The sequence below is a fragment of the Hyla sarda genome, chromosome 9, assembly GCF_029499605.1.
Source record: "Hyla sarda isolate aHylSar1 chromosome 9, aHylSar1.hap1, whole genome shotgun sequence".
Classification (NCBI taxonomy): Eukaryota; Metazoa; Chordata; class Amphibia; order Anura; family Hylidae; genus Hyla; species Hyla sarda.
Genome location: NC_079197.1, coordinates 25780983 through 25804003, shown reverse-complemented (window position 1 = coordinate 25804003; position 23021 = coordinate 25780983). Strand labels below are relative to the sequence as shown.

At 44.5% G+C, this 23021-nt stretch overlaps 1 protein-coding gene across 5 annotated transcripts in view; it reads left to right on the top strand.

Annotated features, from left to right (window-relative positions):
• ATP2B3 (ATPase plasma membrane Ca2+ transporting 3) overlaps nt 1-23021 on the top strand; it is a 235159-nt gene that overhangs the window by 149832 nt on the left and 62306 nt on the right. For 3 of the 5 annotated variants that reach the window (XM_056539745.1, XM_056539741.1, XM_056539743.1), the window contains exons 5-8: nt 11113-11370; nt 11644-11769; nt 15479-15604; nt 22251-22292. In XM_056539745.1, coding sequence (XP_056395720.1) covers nt 11113-11370; nt 11644-11769; nt 15479-15604; nt 22251-22292 — 552 coding nt within the window. The remainder of the gene's footprint in view (nt 1-11112; nt 11371-11643; nt 11770-15478; nt 15605-22250; nt 22293-23021) is intronic. The other 2 variants (XM_056539742.1, XM_056539744.1) reach the window with 1 other exon arrangement.

The following is a 23021-nucleotide window of genomic DNA, read 5'->3' as shown; positions in this document are numbered from 1 at the left end:
GTTTAACGAGATGGGCGTTTTTTCTAGTCATCTGACAGGAGAGGAGGAGCAGCCAGAGGAGCTAGAGGGTTATGAGGAAGGCGAGACAGGGGACCCAGACACACCGTGGCAGTATGCAGTGTAGATGGAGGCAGGGAGTCCCTCCGAGTCACTTGCACAAATGGCACGATGAATGCTCACTTGCTTGCGTAGTGACCGCAGAATTGTCACCATTTGGCAGCGGGATGACTTCTAGCTCTCCACCTTTTTGGACGCTTGCTACCGGCACAAAATGGGAGACTTTTTTACACCCACTGAGAGGGAAGACAAACTGACCTACTACAGAGACATCCTACGTAGTCAGTTGGCCGATACTTATCTGCGTCATCATTCATCCTCTTGCAGGTCTGACTCGGGGGGCCCTCTGTGCTCACCTTCCACTGCCATGGCTGCTGGGGAGGGGTGGGGTGGCAGGAGCAGTACCAGCTCAATCAGCAGCAGCCTGAGTCTACAGTTGCTGATGAGTAGCTTTCTTCACCCGCATAGTGAAGCAACTCATCATCAGCAGGTAGACCTGGAGCAGGACCTGAAAAGGAAGGTGGTGGTATACCTTGACATGACCATGCCAACACACCTTGAAGATCCGGTGGACTTCTGGGCAGCCAAACTTGATTTGTGGCCGCAACTAGCAGAGTTTGCCCTGGAAAAGCTGTACTTCCTGGCCAGTAGTGTGCCATCAGAGCGGGTGTTTAGTACGGCAGGGGCCATAATCACCCCAAGGAGAACTTGTCTGCCCGCGAAAAATGTGGAGAGTCTGACCTTTGTGAAGCTGCATGGATCAGCCAGGATTTCCACCCACCAATGCCTGATGCATCAGAGTAGATTGACCATGGTGCCACACCAACACTTCACAAATATGGATAGTGCTAAATTTAAAGGTGCTGCTCCCCAGTTACAGACATTCCTCCACATCAGACCAAGTATGGAGGATATCCATTAGCTAAAACTTATCTTTTCTTAGGATAAAATATACCATGGTGCAAAAAACACCATGTGCCACCTACACCACCAAGTATTGATGTGATGCAAAGACCTCTTGTAATATGCATGTATATTGTATTATGTGATGGATCCCCCCATGTAAGAGATGTCATGACTGTTTAATTCTATGTTATAAATGTCTGTTATGTTTATGTTTTGAAAAACCCAATAAAAAGATTGTAAAACAAAGACCTCTAAAAGGTGGAAAGGAACAATGTATGGTCCATTGTTACCGGTGGGGGTAAAAACTTCCCCTGTAAGGCCCTACTCTCGCATTATTAATTCTCTTCTTGGCAAGTGCTACTCGCCCTAAAAAGGGGTACCACACAGGAACCTCTCCCTATTTCCCCCTACAAACACTGCCATTTCCCAGGGTTTTTAGGTGGAAATAGAGAGAGTTTCCTGTGTGGGGCCGCCCTTTTTAGGGTGAGTAACACTTTCCAAGAAGGGAATTAGTAGGGCGAGAGTAGGGCCTTACAGGGGAATTTTTTACCCCCACCTGCTACAATGGACAATATGCTGTTCCCTTCCACCTTTTCAAGGAAAGTGTTACTCGGCTTAAAAAGGACGGCACCACACAGGAACCAATCCCTATTTCCACCTAAAAACCCTGGGAAATGGCAGTGTTTTGTTGGTGGAAATAGAGAGAGGTTCCTTTGTGGGGCCGCTCTTTTTAGGGTGAGTAACACTTGCCAAGAAGGATATTAATAATGAGAAGTAGGGCCTTACAGGGGAAGTTTTTACCACCACCGGTTACAATGGACCATACATTGTTCCCTTCCACCTTTTAGAGGTTTTTGCATCACATCAATATTTGGTGGTGTAGGTGGCACATGGTGTTTTTTGCACACCTTTCCTTTGATTTGATAAAAAAAAAAATTGGGGGGCCATATATTTTATACGACGCATATTATTAAAAGTTAAGTTTTACTTAATGCATATCCTCAATACTTACTTGTGCACACTAACACTTTTACAAAAGAGACCCGTTTTCTTCTGCCTACCAGCCTCAGCTACTATTCTGATCCTGCCACCTGCCTGATGCCACACATCTGATGGCAAGTTTTTTCACCCACCTTCATCACCGGGTACTGGTATTGCCACCCACCACACCACTCTGTCACCGGGTCACTTTCAGGACTCCTGATGCTGCTGCTGCCACCTACAGGCTGTCTCGTTCTGCCACCATATGTTCTCCTCATGCTGCTGCCACCTCCACGCTGTGTCATTCAGCCACTATATGGACTCCTCATGCTGCCGCAAACTCCAGGCTGTGTCATTCAGCCACTAAATGCTGCTGCCAACTCTAGGCTGTGTCATTCAGCCACTATATGTTCTCCTCATGCTGATGACACCTCCACGCTGTGTCGTTCAGCCACTATATGCTGCTTCCAACTCCAGGCTGTGTCATTCAGCCACTATATGGTCTCCTCATGCTGCCATCACCTCCAGGCTGTGTCATTCAGCCACTATATGTTCTTCTCATGCTGCCGCCACCTCCAGGCTGTGTCATTCAGCCACTATATGGTCTTCTCATGCTGCCGCAAACTCCAGGTTGTGTCATTCAGCCACTAAATGCTGCCGCCATCTCCAGGCTGTGTCATTCAGCCACTATATGCTGCCGCCAACTCCAGGCTGTGTCATTCGGCCACTATGTGGTCTCCTCATGCTGCTGCCAACTTCAGGCTGTGTCATTCAGCCACTATATGGTCTCCTCATACTGATGCCACCTCCAGGCTCTGTCATTGTGCCGCTCTGCGACAGTGATTCTAATAGAGACGCCTCTGATCTGCATGTCATACTGAATAACAGTATTATTTCACTAACCCAGCACACACCCTATGCGTGTTACAGCAAGGCAAAGTGTTCTACACCTATTGAGGCTCTCTGTAGGCAAATAAATTCAGACCGAACCAATTTTTTTCAGAAAATTCGGCGAATCAGCCGAATCTAATTTTTCAAAAAATTTGCTCATCTCTAGTATGTATTTTCCAGAAGTATGAGAAAGAGAAGTAGTAAAATAGTTTTAATATTTGATGCTTTTAGGATTTGCACTGCTCTCTTGGCTTGAAGTATTTATGTGTGCTCCTCAAGTGCGTGCGATAGTTCTGAGCTGAAGAACATCCTGTATTATCCTGTAGTCATCTCTTCCAGGAGGCTATGAATATCTGCAGCAGGGATTTCTTACTTAGAGCTACTTTACTGTAGAATCACCACTTCAATCCTGAAATATGAAGCCTACCGTACATGTCCCTAAGACAATAAAAACGGTCTTATTCTCAAACAGAATCAGTATACAGAAGTCTCAAGCTGTTAATACTGAAAACTAAAGTCTAAAGCGACGTCTTGTATTTGAACATCTATGTGCACGGTCAGCGCTCCATTCATTCTCTATGGGGCTTACAAACATTGCTGAGTGCTGAGCTTGGCAATGTTTGGAAGCACCATAAAGTATGAATGAAGCACCGTCCGGGAATGCCCACTGACACTATATACAAACACATCTCATTCTGCTAGTGCTTTCAGTCATTAAATCCCCGGTGTGGAGCTCCACTTGTCGCTCCCATTCAACATGTCATGCAAAGTTATATATTGTTACACATAGTATAGTGACAGGGGGGGCATTGTTGTTAATAAACCGCATTGCATTGTTGTTAATAAACCGTATGGTTGGTACTACTACCTCCGTGACTCCTTGCCTTGATCAGCGCCGGAATTCCTGCTCTTATGAAATTCTACCCATTCTGCCATTTAAGTTCCAGGAAGGCTGCAGACGGGCACGTTTGATCTATATACAATTACCATTGTTGCGCATGTCGGTACACAACCTCATCTGGAAAGCTGTGATTTACCCTCCCCCTCCCGGGTATCCTTGTTGCAAGCGATACTCCACAAGGAGCGCCTTTCCCTTTCTTTCTTCTCTATTAATTCAGAGACAATATATCTTCATCCTCTGGATCAGTGGGGGTCCCAGCAGTTGGACCTCTCCCACTATTCCCACCAATCCACCAATAGCATTCTAAAACCAGAATAACCCTTTAAATATTAATCTCTCTACTATCACGGTGGACTATTTACATTACCCAATGACCTTTTCATTGTTGTCTGTGGGTGACATGGTGGCTGTTACCATATTATTCAAGACCCAGCACATTTAGTGTTAGCACTATACAGCCCCCTATACAGCCCCCTTCTCCATCATAAAAGTTATATATTTTGGAAGCCATAATGGACGGGATCTGCTAATACTGTCTAAGGGTACGTTCGCCTGTTGAAAAAACTTTACAGCAGGTTTCCCGCTGCAATAGATCTGCCACAAGTTTCACTACTATTCATTTCAATGGGTCTGCTGGAAAACTGCAAATCACTTATCACATTCTAGTGCCCATGTGGAAGATGGAAGTAGTAGTAGTACAGGGCAGCTGGGGAAAGTAGTGCACCTAACAAAGTGTATTGTGATCACAGTAGTTTGGGGGCCTGGCTGGACTCTGAATATCCTCCTGTGACTTCTGCAACTTATGTATTTGGGGGTCCGCACAATAAGGGAAGTTCTTGACCCCAGAGTACACTGTGGTATGGTATCTGGGTGTTGGTGCACCCATGATGTGACTAACCTGTAAACTTGAACACAGGAACAACCTTCACTTGAACATCCTCTGTGCACACCATTACAATGTACAGACACCTGACAGCACAAGGTAGTGATAAGTTTACACAGTTTTTGCCTTTAGTGTGTGAGGTTTCAATGTAATCCACTTTAGTAGCTCTAATAGCCGATGTAATGTGGGAAAGTCTTTGAGAACACTTTTATTGTTGCTATGGGTTACATACACTCCAGTTAAAAGGGTTATCCAGTAATAGAAAAACAGAGCTAATTTCTTTTTTTTTTTTTTTTTTTAAACACTCTGTCTCCAGGTTGTGTGTGGTTCTGCAGCTCAATTCCATTGAAGTGAATAGAGCCAAGCTGTAAAACCACACCCAACCTGGAGACAGACGGGAGCGGTTTTTGAAAGAAATTAGCTCTGTTTTTCTATTCCTGGAGAACCCCTTTAAGGTTCAATCTACTGAAGAGAGTCCTCACAGCTTGCCTCACTGTGGTGAATATTAAGTAAGCTTTTACTCATGATTAGCTGTGTTACAATTCCCTATCACAGGGCGTAAGGTCATTGTTGTGGCTTGTAAGACATATGGCACTGGCTAAAGCAGGCTTAAAAATTTAAACATTCTAGTGGCTCCAAGGGCAAAAGCCTATCTGAAGGAAGGTCATGTTAACCCCTGCATGACTACACCACACCACTGCAGGATTTACATATCGGGATACATTCTACAGCTGCACTTTTATACCAAAGCAGCTTGTAGTGGGCTACCGGGACACAGTCTAGTTTAAGTTTTCAAAGTTTAGTCTAACCATAGACCAACTATTAGTTTTTATTTTATTTTAGGCCAAAACCTTGCACCAAATGAATTTTTGTATACATTTTTGGCACACACTGTCAATTTGGGAAAGCCACACTCTTTTCCCGATAAGCTGTGTCGCCTTGTTGAAAAAAATGGCCTTTTATCTATTCATTTTGGTGCACTGTGTATAATAACTGTGTCAAGATTGCCCTACACCACAATTTTGATGCATTTTGAGCTAAAATTCTGGTGCACGTCCCATAGTATATCTGAGTCAATTTTTCTTTCTGGGTTTGAGAATGCAATAGAAGAAGCCCAATGACAAATAGGTCGCTATTACACACTACTGAGAGAGTTCAGAGGATGTGAGACATAATATAGGGTAAGACCAGCCTATTGTGTATTGTTTCACAGGGTATGTTTGGCGTCATGTAAATCATTAAGCGTAATGCGTGTTCAGGTGATCCAATATTAAAGGCAGAAGGAGATGTTCAATTACCATTAGAATCTCTTAACCCAAGTAGATAGATCCCGGGAGTGGACACAATTGATAGAATAATCATCATTGAACCGCACCCCCCTGGAGTCCTATTTGTCTACAGTACATCCAATGATTTCTCTTCTGAAAGAGAGTTTATTATAGGGGCCCCTCGGGCTCTTAACTAATCAGCTTTGGTCTCCTACCTATTAAACACAAAACTTATTGACTTGTGGGACCTTGATGACTCTGAGAAGTAGTGTATATATACTTAAGAACATATTCAAAAGGGAGAAATTAGAGACATAGATATTCCTCTATTGAGTGTTGGGCAGATTAATTTTTCATAAAAAATATCCCAAATTAGACTTTTATTAAGACTAGAACCATAAATCTTCTCGAACACTGGCCCATTGTTTACTTAAATGGGCTCTCAAGAAAAGTATATATATATATATATATATATATATATATATATATATATATACACACAGTATATATATATATATATATATATATATATATATACACACCAAGGAGAGCAGCAAAACCTATTGAAGTATTACTGGCAGAGGTGCACGCTGTAAGGGAGCCCGGGTTAGTGGTTCCACTCTCAATAGAAATCCCGAAAACAGCAGCACACAAAATTTGGAAAAAAGTTTGAGGTTTATTTCATGTTTCCAGTGCAAAAAAATAGAGAAACTTTTTCGCAGCCTCACGCCGCCTTTCTCAAGCTCAAGATATATATATCTTTAAAGCCACCACATTACCTGGATATGTTACCTGTAAACCATCCTGCCTGATATACATGGCTCCTGTTGCCCCTATTGTCTTCCATGGCTGCTTGATATTCTTTGCCATCCTTCCCTCCCCTCTTCCTTTTTGCGCCTTGCCTAAATCTCCCAACAATCATTGCAGCTCTGCTCTGCAAGATCACTCTCTGGGAGCAGCCCCCACCCTCCTGCTCTGAGCAGCCGAGAGAAGTTCAGTATGTGATTGGCTGAGACCACACACACCTCCCAGTTCTTAGCATTAAAGAGAGCATGACTCATCAGTGCAGGGCAGTAACCACATGGTCTGTGTCTAGGGTGGGGGCTGCTTTCAGAGAGGGATTTGGACAGAGACAGAGTGGATGGCTGGATGATGTAATTCCCTCCCTTCATGCATATAAGTGACAACCAAAGAGGGAAAACTGCACTATATAGCCAATAAATGATATTTAGACAATTAAATAGATACGTGTTAATAGAGAGAATAGGATGGCACCACTAGTCAATTTACAGATAGGGGTTCACAGGTGAGCTAGGAAGGTATAACAGCATAGCAGGTATCTACAACCATCAAAGAGTCTCCGGTGGTGCTAGAATGTAAGGCAAAGGACAGCCTTAATAAATATTGTATACAGGAGACTATAGAAAACACCTGCACTCACAGGGGACTCAAAGCTCCTATTCGAACATGCCAGAGGATCAGGACCGCAGACGTGCGCTTCTTCTTCCGTAAGAAGGGCAGCTTGTGCAAAATTACCGGTGATCGTCTCTGAGCGCCCGCGCACGTCTGAGGTCCTGGTCCTCCTGCATGTTCGAATAGGAGCTTCAAGTCCCCTGCTGAACCGTGAATGCAGGTGTTTTCTATAGTCTCCTGTATACAAGACAATTAAATAGGTTGATGAGAGGGAAAGGATGGGCTATGGGTATAGTTCCCCGGAGTACCCATTTAAGGCCATGCCATGGCTGATCAAGGATGTCTTTTATCCCTGCAAAGTTCCCCATCCCACTGTGTTGTGAGATTTGTAATAAACAAAAAATAGCTCTATGGATCATGACCTTGGAGGAACTCTCCTAGTGCCATGACTACCGCTCATGGACAAAATGCCTAGCAGATAATGATGATTCTCTACTCACTGCATGTAAAGTTTATAACACATTGAAATAAGGAGTAACTGGGCCCCATTTCAAAATCTGTAAAAGGGATTTTACCATCTGTCATTTATAATATGGTTTCTTATGTAGAAGAGTGGTCTTTCGGCCCCCTTTAACACCAGGGCTCGGATGTGACTGCACCTCCTTTAGCTACAGACATGTTTGAAGCCTAAGGCCCAGATTTCTATAACATTAACTCTAATTTTTCACGGTAATTACTTAGCCATTCCGGGAAATGCCTCTTTTTTATTTTAATACAGGAATGCTCTGGCATTTCGATGCTCTTTAATATAATAAAGAATACCATGAAATAGAACAAGTAACTGCAAGCTCAGCAAGATCTGCACTGCCACCATCATAAAGTGTTACATTCTCAACATCTTTTAGAACTTATTATTTTCCTTGACCTACAAACCTACATACATTGCTACATCAATAAAACATGCACATATGCTTCTGCCAACGTTCATTGGGGAATCTCCAACCTGCATTGTAGTTCCAGCGCTTAAGTTGTTGTGTAAACAAGCTGAGTGTATGTATAGATCAGATACAATGTATTATGCTTATATTTGGGTGGTTGCCTAGCAAGTGGCAAAGATGACACTCGCTGTTGGATCTCCATGCTCCTGTATGTATCTGGTGAGGGGTGTAGCCAGAACCATAGCTTGGCCTTGTTTCACTCGGGGCAAAAGCTTGGTATATTGTGCTGACACAGTATCTAAATACTTAGCCATGGCAAAGTGGCTTAGTTGCATCCCTTCCCCGTCAGCACCAGGGCACATACCCCAGTTGCCCCCCTTTGCAACACCCATGGGTGGAGCTATAGAGAGTGCAGAGATAGCAGCGCCCCAGGCCCCTGGGCCTGAGGGGATCCATAGACCTTTATTGCACATATATGGCACACAGTTGGTGGTGGCCTGTAAAGGTTTTGCATTGGGGCTCAAGATCTTAAAGGGGTACTCCACCCTCAGACATCTTATCCCCTATCCAAAAGATAGGGGATAGGATGTCTAATGGCGGGGGTTCCCAGCGGCGGGACCCCCGCGATCAGACATCCTATCCTTTGGATAGGGGATAAGATATCTGAGGACGGCATACCCCTTTAAGCTCTTAAGCCCCAATGTTCTAGGCTGCGGCACCTCAGACATCCGGTGCACGGAGCGAACGTTGCTCCGTGCCGGATGACTGGCGATGCGGGGCGGAGGCTCGTGATGCCACGTCCACGCCGGCTCATGACGTCACGACCTCACCCCCCTCAATGCAAGTCTATGGGAGGGGGCATAGACTTGCATTGAGGGGGCATGGCCGTGATGTCACAAGCGGGGTGTGGATGTGACATCATGGGCCTCCGGCGCTGCACCCGACACTCTAAACGAATTCTGGGTGCAGCAGGGAGATCCAGCTGCAGGACCCCCGTGATCAGACATCTTATCCCCTATCCTTTGGATAGGGGATAAGATTTCTAGGGGCGAAGTACCCCTTCAAAGCTATGCTTCTGTATCTGGTGATGTCACAGTAAAAAAGGGACAATGGTGGCAGATATTAAAGGGAACCTGTCATTCCTTTCATGCTGCCTGAGTCATGAGTCAACAGGGAGGTCTCCAGCGGCTTCTCCCCAACCCACCATCCTTGATTCATAGTTTTCTCCCTGTTGGGGTATAGGACGAGATCTATGAATCAAGGTCAGCAAGAAGCCCCTAGGGGCTGCGCCGATGACTTGTAGTTGAAGCAACATAAAAGTCATATTTCCTATTAGAAAATATACGGGAGTCCAATATTGAGAACATTTGTTTAACTTAATACAGTACCAATCACAAACCAGACTTGTATTTGGTGTCTCCCATAGATTACAGCTGAGTAGGACAACCTATGATTGGCCAATAGTCAAGGGATCCTTCCAATGTGAACAGCAGACAACCATTATCTAGTTTGATGAATGAGAGTAGACAATTTCTACATCTGGGTGAACAGGGCTTTTGTTTTCCACACCTCCTAACTACATATAAGAGAAGCTCTACAATCATTCACCCATGAACGGATGGCCTGCAAGTTTGTTGAGTCAGCATTTTCCTTTACTAAAAATATTAAAGCCTACATATGTACCACGGGATGATGAACCTTAGCAGCGTCCGATGATATCCACAATCTGCTGACTGTGCGGCTCAATTCAGTGATCTTTCTACTATGTGATTTACACGCAGAATTTGAACTAGAATTGCAGCAACCTATGTGGTGAGAAAAAAGAGGTGACAGAGGTGAAACAACAGCTCAACTTTTGTTTCTCAAATTGCTTTGGTAAAGTGAAAGATGAGCTGTGATTGAGACAAAAATCAGACATATTTTTTAGGTTTTTTGTTGATTAAAGTCACTTAGGGTCTACAGACCAGTCAAGCATAATCCATGCAGAGCTATTAGATGGATGAGTTGTAGATAAACCATAGAGTGTACTCTCTGAGATGATCCCCCGCACAGCCATCAAGCCCCCTCCCATAGACTTGCATTGAGGGGATGGGGTGTGACGTCATGAGGGGGCGGGGCTATGATGACACGAGCTCCCGGGACAGGCTCTAAGCATTCTGAACATTTTGTTCCAAACACTGAGCAGAGGAGTACCCCTTTAAGGGTCCTATGTAGGTTTGGATTAATGGACAATTCTGCCTAAAGAGGATTTGTGGTGAATGAGTCTACCATGTGGGGTGAGAACACTGACCACCAACTAAGCAACTGTTGGCAGATGGGGTCCAGCTCTGTAGTTGTATACGTTGGGTACATACCGTTTCACATTGTCTTGGGTATACAAATTAAAGGGGTACTACGGTGCTCCAGCGTTCTGAACATTTTGTTCAGAACGTTTGGAGCCGGAGGCCGTGATCCTGACATCACAGCTACGCCCCCTCCATTCATGTCTATGGGAGGGGGCGTGTCATCCTCCCGTAGACATGAATGGAGGAGGTGTGGTGTGATGTCACGAGGGGTGTGGCTGTAACGTCATGACCACTGCCGCATGAACCCGGGAGATCACAGAGGGCCCCAGCGGCGGGACCCCCGCGATCAGACATCTTATCCCCTATCGTTTGGATAGGGGATAAGATGTCTAGCAGCGGAGTACCCCTTTAACACTGTTCCATTCCCCAGTTTGGTCTGTAGCTTTATGCTTACTTCGATACCGTTTCCTATGTTACAGTCACAGTCATTCAGTAGTTATCACTGTTGCCTTGACACAACAAGGGACATTGGTTCACGTTCCCACATTGACAAGTGTTTATGCATATTTTTTTCTGTTTTCTCCGTCAGACTGTGGAAATGTGCAAGCCGGGGGCCATGATGAAGACGAGTCAGAAGCCGGGTGGATAGAGGGAGCTGCCATATTGTTATCTGTCATATGCGTGGTGTGGGTGACGGCCTTCAATGACTGGAGTAAGGAGAAGCAGTTCCGGGGGCTGCAGAGTCGCATAGAACAAGAGCAAAGATTCTCCGTCATCAGAAATGCACAAGTTATTCAGATTCCTGTGGCTGATCTCATTGTGGGAGACATCGCCCAAATTAAATACGGTACAAATATGGTTCTTCTCTTTTATATTCTCTATGTATTATAATAGCCAGGTAATCCATTTCCTCTTATTCTTGCACTTAGGAGAAAAGTCACATAAAATTAGAGAGTTTTCGAATGCGTTTCCAGCGACTTTGTCATTGTAATAATTCCGAGGCAGCGCTGTTATCTCCCGCAGTAGTGACTCACACATGTATACAGGTTATTGCTGTGAACGCCATTAATATTGCAGGAGATGAACTTCATTCATTTTTTAATATTTTTTGATGTTGCAGGCGACCTGCTGCCCGCAGATGGAGTTCTGATCCAGGGAAATGATCTTAAAATTGACGAAAGCTCATTGACGGGAGAATCGGACCATGTGCGCAAGTCTGTAGAGAAAGACCCAATGCTGCTTTCTGGTGAGGGCATAGACCTTATCTAATAGACTGGACATGACTTGTTTGTGTAACCTGTGACAACTGTGTTTCTGTTTTTTAAGTATATTTCTAATGTTATCTAATGTCGGTCTATTCGAATGATAACCTTAGGGCCTTAAAGGGGTACTCAGCCCCTAGACATTTTATCCCCTTTCCAAAGGATAGGGGATAAGATGTCTGATCGCGGGGGTCCCGGCGCAGGGGACCCCTACGATCTCCCTGCTAAACACGGCGTTCGTTTAGAGCGTCGGGTGCTGCGCCGGAGGCTGGTGACATCACGGCCGCGCCCCCTCAATGCAAGTCTATGGGAGGGGGCGTGGCGGCAGTCATGCCCCCTCTTATAGACTTGCATTGAGGGGGCACGGCCATGACGTTACGAACGGAGCGTGGCCGTGACATCACGAGCCTCTGCCCCGCATCGCCAGTCATCTGGCACGGAGCGAAGTTCGCTCCATACACCGGATGTCTGGGGTGCCCCAGTGGCGGGACCCCCACAATCAGACATCTTATCCCCAATCCTTTTGAAAGGGGATAAGATTTCTAGGGGTTGAGTACCCCCTTTTAGTAATTCAAAGAGAAGAGTTGCAGGGGGGCAAACTAAAGAAATCCATTTTCCCTAATGCACTCTTGTCTATAGACACTAAAAGAGACACAACAGCTGAGATGCTTTCTATTAGAAGGTTCTCTACTTTTTAATTAAAGGGGTACTCCAGTAGTTCAAAACGTCCACAGGATAGAAGATAAGCAGCTGATCGCGGAGGGTCCAACTTTTGGGACCCCCCTGTGATCTTCATAATGGGGCCCTGTCTCTCTCTCTGTGCATGTCAGGATTTGCTCCATTCATTCTCTATGGGAGTGCTGGAGATACACGAGCAATGAACTCAGGTATCTCCTGCACTTCCAGAGGTAATGCATGGAGTGAGTGCCGACCCATCGCTGCATGAACAGGGAGAGCCTGGGTCGTTTTCTGGAGATCACTGGGGTCAAGCGGTTGGACCCCCAACAATCAGATGCTTATCCCCTATTCTGTGGTTAGAGGATAAGTTTTGAACTACTGGAGTAACCCTTTAGTAATACAGGCATAGATGGAGATAGGAGAGGGCATACATGCCATAGGGACAGGTAAAAAGAAGGTGTCCAGCTTTGGTTTGTCCTTGCTCTTCTGTACTGAGAGATGAGATGTTTTGCAGGTTCCACTCTCCAAAGAAAGAGGGTTTGGAATTGGCCGAGGGGTTAATAGGGTAGTCAAAATCGTTTTTTGGGAACCCAACAGCCCCTAGTGTTTATGACTGTTGTTGCAAGATGGGAGGCATATTTAAAGTGCAACTGGTGACATATGGACTGTAAATGTGGTATTCCTTACTTTTATGGGAGGGTAGGAGTTAATGAAATGCAATGAAAAAATCTTCAGCTCACCTCCCATTCAGTCTTGCGCGGATCTTCAGCCCGGCTGTAGACATGACAGTAGAAAAGAAAGACGTTTGATCCAGCAATTCCTTAAAACATTGATTCTTTATTCTGGTTCCATGTCAATAAAATATACAAGACGAACTCACATCACACCACCTGGCCGGTAACACACTCCCAATAGACGTGTTTCGAGCGCAAGTGCGCTCGTGATCACCACACCCCCTGTGCTCTCCTAACCCTCTAAGTACAAGACCCAGAGGGAGGAGTCAATATTTGTGAATTTAAAACATATAACAATGTGAAATAATTCAAAAAGACAGGTTCATAAAAGCACTTTTTGAACCTGTCTTTTTGAATTACCATATATACTCGAGTATAAGCCGAGTTTTTCAGCATGATTTTTCGTGCTGAAAACGCCCCCCTTGGCTTATACTCGAGTGAACTCTCCGCCTGTCAATCCCTTCATCAGTGGTCTTCAACCTGCGGACCTCCAGATGTTGCAAAACTACAACTCCCAGCAAGCCTGGACAGCCATCGGCATGCTGGGTGTTGTAGTTTTGAAACCTCTGGAGGTCCGCAGGTTGAAGACTACTGTGGCCTTTGTCATCATCCAGCCCCCCCCCCCCCCCTTTTGTTTTGTACTCACCTCCCCTTAGCGGGAAGTTGGGTGAGCTGGTCCGGGCCATCTATACTGCAGGGACCGTCCGGTGGGGATGGTTAGTCGTTGCGGGCTGTCCATTTTCACCGGGGGGGGGCCTCTTCTCCGCACTATGGGCCCGGCACCGGAGTAGTGACGTTGCCTTGACGATGACGCACAGGGACGTTCATGCGCAACGTCCCTGTGTGTCGTCGTCAAGGCACCGCCACTAGTCCAGGCCCGAAGCGCAGAGAAGAGGCCCCCCCGGTGAAAATGGACAGCCCGCAACGACTAACCATCCCCACCGGACGGTCCCTGCAGCATAGATGGCCCGGACCAACTCACCCTAACTTCCCGCAAAGAGGAGGTGAGTACAAAACAAAGGGCGGGGGGGCTGGATGATGACGAAGGCCGCAGTGGTCTTCAACCTGCGGACCTCCAGAGGTTTCAAAACTACAACACCCAGCATGCCCGGACAGCCGATGGATGTCCGGGCATGCTGGGAGTTGTAGTTTTGCAACATCTGGAGGTCCGCAGGTTGAAGAGCACTGATGAAGGGATTGACAGGTGGTGATGATGAAGGGGGGGATGATGACGAAGGCCGCAGTGGTCTTCAACCTGCGGACCTCCAGAGGTTTCAAAACTACAACTCCCAGCATGCCTGGACAGCAGATTGAATACCACTGATGAAGGACAGGCGGTGATGATGAAGGGGGGGGGGTTGATGATGACGGGGGTCTGGATGATTACATGGGGGGATGATGTATTTCCCACACTAGGCTTATAGTCGAGTCAATAACTTTTCCTGGGTTTTTGGGGTAAAATTAGGGGCCTCGGCTTATACTCGAGTCTATACGGTATGTCACATTGTTATATACTTTAAATTCACGAATAGTGACTCCTCCCTCTGGGTCTTGTACTTAGAGGGTTAGGAGAGGACAGGTGGTGTGGTGATCAAGAGCGCGCATGTGCTCGAAACGCGTCCATTGGGAGTGTGTTACCGGCTAGGTGGTGTGATGTGAGTTCGTCTTGTATATTTTATTGACATGGAACCAGAATAACGAACAATGTTTTAAAGAATTGCTGGATCAAACGTCTTTCTTTTCTACTGTCAGGGTAGGAGTTAACCTTGATCCTCCTAAATGTCCCTCCTTGGTCTGGGTCCCAGTTATTGGAATTGAAATTGTATAATTGTCATATAAACATGGTGGATCTACTGTGCAGGTGGCGCAAGGATAAACTATTCCGTAAACAGAGGAATTATGGTTTTGGCTGACTTATGCAGGTGGCAAAGAGCAGGATGACATTGTTTGATCTTGGCCATTACCGTGCCTTATTCAATAATCCGAAATGGGTTATTAACATTGCACGAACCAAGGCTTGATTTTTTTGGGCAATGGCAAAAGATAAACCAAGACAGCAGGTGGACGCAGCAGCAACCTCCACGGCTGGCTTCTCTTTCTTCCTCCCATATAACAGCCCAGACCTAATTGTACTGCAGACACTTTGGCAGAGCTCTTAATGTGATCCGTGCTGTAATTCGGAACATCAAGACCTCACTTGAACCAAGCAGGAGGAGGAGAGGGATGAAGATCTGTCCCTGCTGTCTAGTTGAGGTACTCATCGTGAGTCATGTATTGGCAGGTACCCATGTCATGGAGGGGTCTGGCAGGATGGTGGTGACAGCTGTTGGTGTGAACTCTCAGACCGGTATCATTTTCACCTTGCTTGGAGCCGGTGGAGAAGAGGAAGAGAAGAAAGACAAGAAAGGTAAATATCACAGTCTGGTTAACCATTTCAATTCTCGTATATCTGTGTAGAAAATAAGATGTCGGCATTTCCATGCTTCAGTGCCGGCCTGGGCTTCTAGTTTTAGAGGATGTCTATGTGCACGTGGTATCTATCATGGCTAGGGTTGCCACCTGGTATTTTACTGGGACAGCCGGTATTTTGGTCACCCTGTCAGTGTTTTTATATAAAAAAATACCGACAATGCAATGGCCAGTATTTATCCAACCAATTGTTTAAAGGGGTTATCCATGAAAAAAACTTTTTTTTTTTTTATAAATCAACTAGCTCCAGAAAGTTAAACAGATTTGTAAATGAGATAATACAACAAAGGTAATCCTGCCCTCACCGCCCAGGTACTGTGTGTTCAGCTCGTCTACAAAAAATATGTTCCAGGTTAAACCCCCCCAAAGGACGAGGGGGCACTCCCTCCGTCTGGAGAAGAAAAAGTTTAGTCTCAAGGGGCGACATGCCTTCTTTACCATGAGAACTGTGAACTTATGGAACAGTCTACCTCAGGAACTGGTCACAGCAGGAAAAATTAACAGCTTTAAAACAGGATTAGATACATTCCTGGAACAAAATAACATTAATGCTTATGAAGAAATATAAAATCCCATCCCTTCCCCAATATCGCACCACACCCCTACCTTTCAATTCCCTGGTTGAACTTGATGGGCATATGTCTTTTTTCGACCGTACTAACTATGTAACATCCGACTGGCAGGTGTGCTTGGCGTGGGGCGCTCAGAGGCGACTGCCGGTAGTTTCACGCAATAATGCCTTCTTGTAAATGACTTCTATTAAAAAATCTTAATCATTCCAGTACTTATGAGCTTCTGAAGTTGAGTTGTTCTTTTCTGTCTAAGTGTTCTCTGATGACACCTCTCTCGGGAACTGTCCAGAGTAGAAGCAAATCCCCCATAGCAAACCTCTTCTACTCTGTGCAGTTCCCGAGACAAGCAGAGATGTCAGCAGAGAGCACAGTTTCCAGACAGAAAAGAACAACTTAACTTCAGCAGCTGATAATTATTGGAAGGAGTAAGATTTTTTAATAGAAGTCATTTACAAATTTGTTTAACTTTCTGGAGCCAGTTGATATTTAAAAAAAATAAATAAATAACAATTTTCCTGGAATACCCCTTTAACTCCCGGAATGTTGCATCATAACCTATACAAGTGTTTCCCAAGCATAGTGCCTCTAGCTGTTGTAAAACTACAACTCCCAGCATGCCCGGACAGCCAACGGCTGTCCGGGCATGCTGGGAGTTGTTGTTTTGCAACAGCTGGAGGCACCTCTGGTTGGGAAACACTGGCCTATACATGCTGGGAGTTGTATTTTTCTTTAATTGGGGCAGCTGCTGAGCCACAGGCTGTATCAGGGCATGCTGGGAGTTGTAGTTAGTAACTTACTGCAAGTCCCAAATTTGTTAAAAAAAGCGATCAAAAAGTCACATCAAAACAAAAATGGTACCATTAAAAATTACAGATCAGGGCGCAATAAATGAGCCCTCATACACACCGTATAAGGAAAAATAAAAAAGTTATAGGGGTCAGAATAGGACAAAATTTTCCCCGCATATGTGTATCCTGTGATGTCACGCATAAATAATTAATTATGCAAATTAGCATGGCCGGTATTTATTTATTTATTTTTTTTGCAAGAAAGGTGGTAACCCTAATCATGGCAGACATTAAGCTGATATGCTTAATTGGACATTGAATGAGTGAGACTGAAAACTATGAAATGAAATGAAGTATTGCTGATCACAATGAAACATTCTTCTAACCATTTATTATGAAATAAAACATCAATTGAAGAATCTAAGACAATGTAATGTTCTTAGAGTGGTGGTCTCCAACCTATGGCCTTCTAGTACTTGTGAGTTGTAATTTATAGTGGTGGAAGAGTAAGGCTCCTTTCACACTATAAATTCATCCGTTTTAAAGGGGTACTCCGGCGGAAAACTTTTATTTTTATTTTTTTAAATCAACTGGTGCCAGAAAGTTAAACAGATTTGTAAATTATAATATATGAAGAGTAGTGAAAATGGAGCGTGCACTCCCTGGCGGTGTATTTCACTCCTTATAATGCTCAACGGTGCGTATATACACCTAATGAGGTGGTAGGGGTAAATGCAGTGGCCCTCGGAGAAATTTTGCTGACACCTGCTGGGTGCATACACTAGAGTGAGGCATCTAAGTATTCACAAAAAAGAGAAATAAGCGTGCACTCACCGCAGGGAACGTCAAGCAGTGCCGGAATCCGGGTCACGAGCAGCAGGTTCCCGAGGACGCATCACGTGGAGCGCTCAGAGGCCTCTGAACGCTCCCCGTGATGCTGCTCTGGACAGTTCCTAAAATGGACAGAGATGTCAGCAGAGAGCTCTGTGTTTCAAATAGAAAATAATTTCCTCTGTAGTATTCAGCAGCTAATAAGTACTGGAAGGATTAAGATTTTTTTTTTATAGAAGTCATTTACTAATCTGTTTAACCAGTTGATTTAAAAAAAAAAAAAAAAAAAAAAAAAAAAAGGTTTTCCACAGGAGTACCCCTTTAGAGACCCGTTATAATGCTCCATTAACAAAACTATTAAAAACGGCCGTTAAACGGCCATTACAAGATCCCATTATAGTCTATGAGATTTTTACATTATCCGTTTTAATCCCTTATAGCCCTTTATTAATAACGGACGTTATTTTGTGACTGGAGAAAGTAACGGGAGAAATAGTGCTTGTGTGCCTGTGATCTCTGGTAATCTCCTCCGTTAACTTCAGCTCCGGCCCGGCTTGGGGCATGGGCGGAGCTTAGTGATGTCACCTCTGCTGGGTCCCGCTGCTAGAGAACAGCAGCGGTGACATCACTTAGCTCCGCCCGTGCCCCAAGAAGTTAACGGAGGAGATTACCGGAGATGCCTGCACGGAACAGGGCAAGGTGAGTACCGTTGTCATCAGTGTCACCTGCACTACCTGTCGGTACCGAAAGGTTAGTGCAGGTGATACTGGTGACAGATTTACTTTAAAGAGGACAGAGGACAAATGTCTGATTGTGTGGGTAGGTGCCCAACTGCAGGGATTGCCCGCTATCTCCTTCACGAAGCCCAGTAACTCACCCATCCTCGGAGCGCTCCAGCCTCAACCCTTGGACATGGGTGGGAGTGATGGTTCGGCTAATCGTGATTCCCTCTTGTCTCGGAAGGTGGGGGCTGGAGTGCTCCGTGGATAGGCGAGTTGCTGGACCCCGTACAGGAGATTGCAGGGGTCCGACCATTTGTATTGGGGAAAAATTGACTTCCCCAGAGTACCCCTTTAATTCTATATACCTCTGAGAAATATTAACATTTTTTAAACTAGTATTAGCAACAGGACACTGCCTAATATAATATACTACAAGGTCCAGAGGGTTAGGACCATAATACTCTCAAAATACTTCTAGGAGAGAAAACCCAGCACTTTAGAGGTTGTATTTACTAAAATATATGATATGTCAGCTCGAGACAAGATACTCAGACAGAGAGACCTTTAGGTTACGTTCACATGTACAGGATCCTGCGGAGATTTGATGCACAGGATTTGTAACTGCAGATTAGAAGCTGTGCTCAGTCATTTAGTTTACATTGAAATCTGCAGCAGAAAATCCTTAAAGGGGTATTCCAAAATAAAGGTTTGGTTTTTTTAATATCAACTGGCTCCAGAAAGTTAAACAGATTTGTAAATTACTTCTATTAAAAAATCTTAATCCTTTCAATAATTATCAGCTGCTGAAGTTGAGTTGTTCTTTTCTATCTGGCAACAGTGCTCTCTGCTGACATCTCTGCTTGTCTCGGGAACTGCACAGAGTAGAAGAGGTTTGCTATGGGGATTTGCTTCTACTCTGGACAGTTCCCGAGACACGTGTCATCAGAGAGCACTTAGACAGAAAAGAACAACTCAACTTCAGCAGCTCATAAGTACTGAAAGGATTAAGATTTTTTAATAGAAGTAATTTACAAATCTGTTTAACTTTCTGGAGCCAGTTGATATATAAAAAAAAGTTTTTTTCTGGATAACCCCTTTAAACTGTTAGGTTAGGGCTCGTTCACATTAACATCAGTCCCCGTTCTTAAATCCGTTCAAGCCCTTTGCAAATGGCTGTAAATAGATCCTATTGATGTCAATGGGATTTTTTTTACAGTCCTTTGTCACTCATTTGCACTCGATTGGTTCCTATTCCGCTATTTTTAGCAGAGAAAAGACATTGCGTGCAGTATTTTTTTTTCTACATCAAAAATAACGTATTTGAAAATGATATATGAAATTTAACATTGAAGTCTATGGCAAACAGATGAGCTTGTAACGTCAGCCATTTGCATCCGTTTTTTGCAATCTGTTTTTGAGCCGTTATCACTTCTGAGCATGCTCAGAAGAGGTGTGAGCAACCAGGAAGTAGCCAGACAAAAATTAAAACGGACAATAAAGGATACAAACGGATGAAAAACTGATGCAACAAGATGCCACTTAAAGGTGTTTTCCACCATAAGGTGATTTTAGCACGTACCTGGCAGGCAGTAATGGACATGCTTAGGAAGGATCTGCGCTTGTCTTGGGGCTAAATGGCTATGTTGTGAGATTACCATAATACTGTGGCTAGCTTTTTGTGTACTGGTATTTCCTGTTTGAGGTTTTTTTCTTGCCTACAAATCCCATAATTCCATTTTCCTCCCTCCCACACATCAGCCACCCCACCCATTGAAACATAAATGAGCTGCATCCATTCAAAATACTTGTGGTTTTCAATCAGGGTGCCTACAGCTGTTGCATTAGTTGCAGATTGATCTCTCTCCACCAAGCGATCGCTCGACCCATTGAAGCAGACAGGCTCCCTGTCATCAGCTGACTAGTGAGTCAGGTCTCAGCCGCATTGCAAGCTGGGAAAAATCTGAGACAACAGTAATTTTGTATGCTGGTAAAAATAAATATTGGGGTGAAAATCACAGAAGGATTGTGAGAAAACCGTCACACACAGGTACAGACACGATATTATGAACTACACCAACATTACAGTCCCTGTAGCATAGTCAAATAAAAAAAATCCTGGAATACCCCTTTAACGGCATCTCTTTGCATCAGTTTGTTAGTATGTTCCATTTAGCAGCAATGACGGGAGAATAGCGGGACGGGAGAGAACGGCCATGTGAACCTAGCCTTGGTTTCACTTAATGTTTTACATCCTGTTAAAAACATCCCGTTGTTTTGTTTTATGTTTTTGTTTGTTTTGTTTTTTAAAGTCATTAAGATCAACTTTCCTTTTTTTTTTAATATACTTTTGTATCATATGGCATTCATTTTTAAACTAATCCTTTTTTTTACATTTTGGGGACTAAACCCATTGCCCATCCTTTCCCTCTAATCAATCTATTTGTCTAAATATCATTCATTAGCTATATAGAGCAGTTTGCCCTTTTCAGTTGTCATTTACATACATCCTTTCTGTCTCACTCTCTGAAAGAGTCATCCTCTCTTTAGTCCTCAGAACTGGGAGGTGTGTGCAGCATCTGCCAATCAGACACTGAACCTCGCTCTGCTACTTAGAGCAGGAGGGTGGGGGCTGGCAGAGCAGAGCTGCAATGATTGCTGGGAGATGTAGGCAAGGAGAGAGAAGATTGGCAAAGAATATCAAGCAGCCAAAGAAGACAAAATTGGCCACAAGAGCCATGCATATCAGGCAGGATGGTTTACAGGGAACATATATATGCAGGTAGCGTGGCTTAGGGGCTTTTTTTTATATATGTGTATATATATATATATATATATGTACTCTCCTGGAGCACCCCTTTCAGGTGGATTGCAGGTTTTATTTAAAAAAAATCTGATTCCAAACAGGATGTTTCGACAGGATACCTATCCTGTAGCATCTTGCTGCCATAGATTTGTATTTTCCCAAAAAAACAGGTCTCCAGTATTCTGTTTCTGGACAGGACTGATAAAGTAGACAGTCTCCTTTGTACATAACATGGTGAAAATGTGTCATATGGAGAAAAACAGTTTCTTGTGCTCGGGGCTTCACACTCGTGCTCGTGTCACAGACTTTTCACATACCTGAATGGAAAACATTGAACCTTAACAAAAGTGGTTGATCTGTGCCCATAACCGCGTCCGAGGGCACGCCTTAAGTGGGCATACCCTGTAATGAATGTCACGTACGCCCCGCCAGTAAGAGCAGGGGACGTTATATACGCCTACCCTCCACCCACAACAGAGACAACAGTCAAATTAAACTTGCACTATAGCACTTGTGAATGTGGGTCCTATGCGTGAAAACAGGACAAAATGGCACACGGGGGAAATAGAAGCAGATTACACAGTGTTATAACTTGGCATCATAGGCTCAACGGCTGAAGAAAAAAAATCCTAGAATACCCCTTTAAAGCAATTTATGATATGATAAAAGTCTCAACCAGAAATCACTGCATTTCCTGTTCGTTCCTAAGATTGTGAGTTCTGTCCCCATCCCATCACTCCTCAGTTCCACATTGACCATCGCTTTGGCTTCCCGACCCATCACCCGTCTTGCACTTGTCTTCTTGTGCTGTTGTAGTGCCTTGTCTTGTTTGTTTCAAGTGTTGTGTTTGTCACCTCTCTTGTTGTAGGAAAGCAGCAGGATGGGGCAGTGGAGAATATTCAAAATAAAGGTAATGCGCCGGCCATGCCAAGTGTGACTGCGACAAAACCTCTACATTCATATTAGTGGTTTATTATGTAGTCAAACATGGAGGTTCACTTATATACGATGGCAATGTGGCCACAGCCCTATGAATCCAAGAGGCCTCTCCTGGCATTAAAGGGGTACTCCGCCCCTAGACATCTTATGCCCTATCCAAATGATAGGGGATAAGATGCCTGATCGCGGGACCCCCACGGTCTCTGTGCAGCACCCGGCGTTCGTTTAGAATGCTAGGGGCGGGGTCATTACATTGTGGCCATGCCCCTTGTGCCATCAAGCCATGCCCCTTCGATGCCGTCACACCCTATCCCATAGACTTGCATTGAGGGTGCATGGCTTGACGTCACAAGGGCCGTGACCATGATGTCACAACCCCCACACCTAGAGCAATGGAGTACCCCTTTAACAGGTCATCAGCGCAGTGCTGAAAGGTTGGGTTCAACATTGTTGTTATAGACATAGCTGGTACCTAATGGAATATCTTGGTTGGTCCGTAGTTCAAATCCATAAAGGAGCCTGTCAGGAGATTTGTAGTGCCCAAACCATGGACAGCGTGAAATCCTAAAGGCTCGCTACAAACATAGGGGTTTGTGACAAGGGAGCCTGTCTGGATTTTAGGTTGCCCATAATTCAGGCACAATAAATCTCAAGAAGTCTTCCTCTATGTGATTTAAACTATTGACCAACCAAGATATTC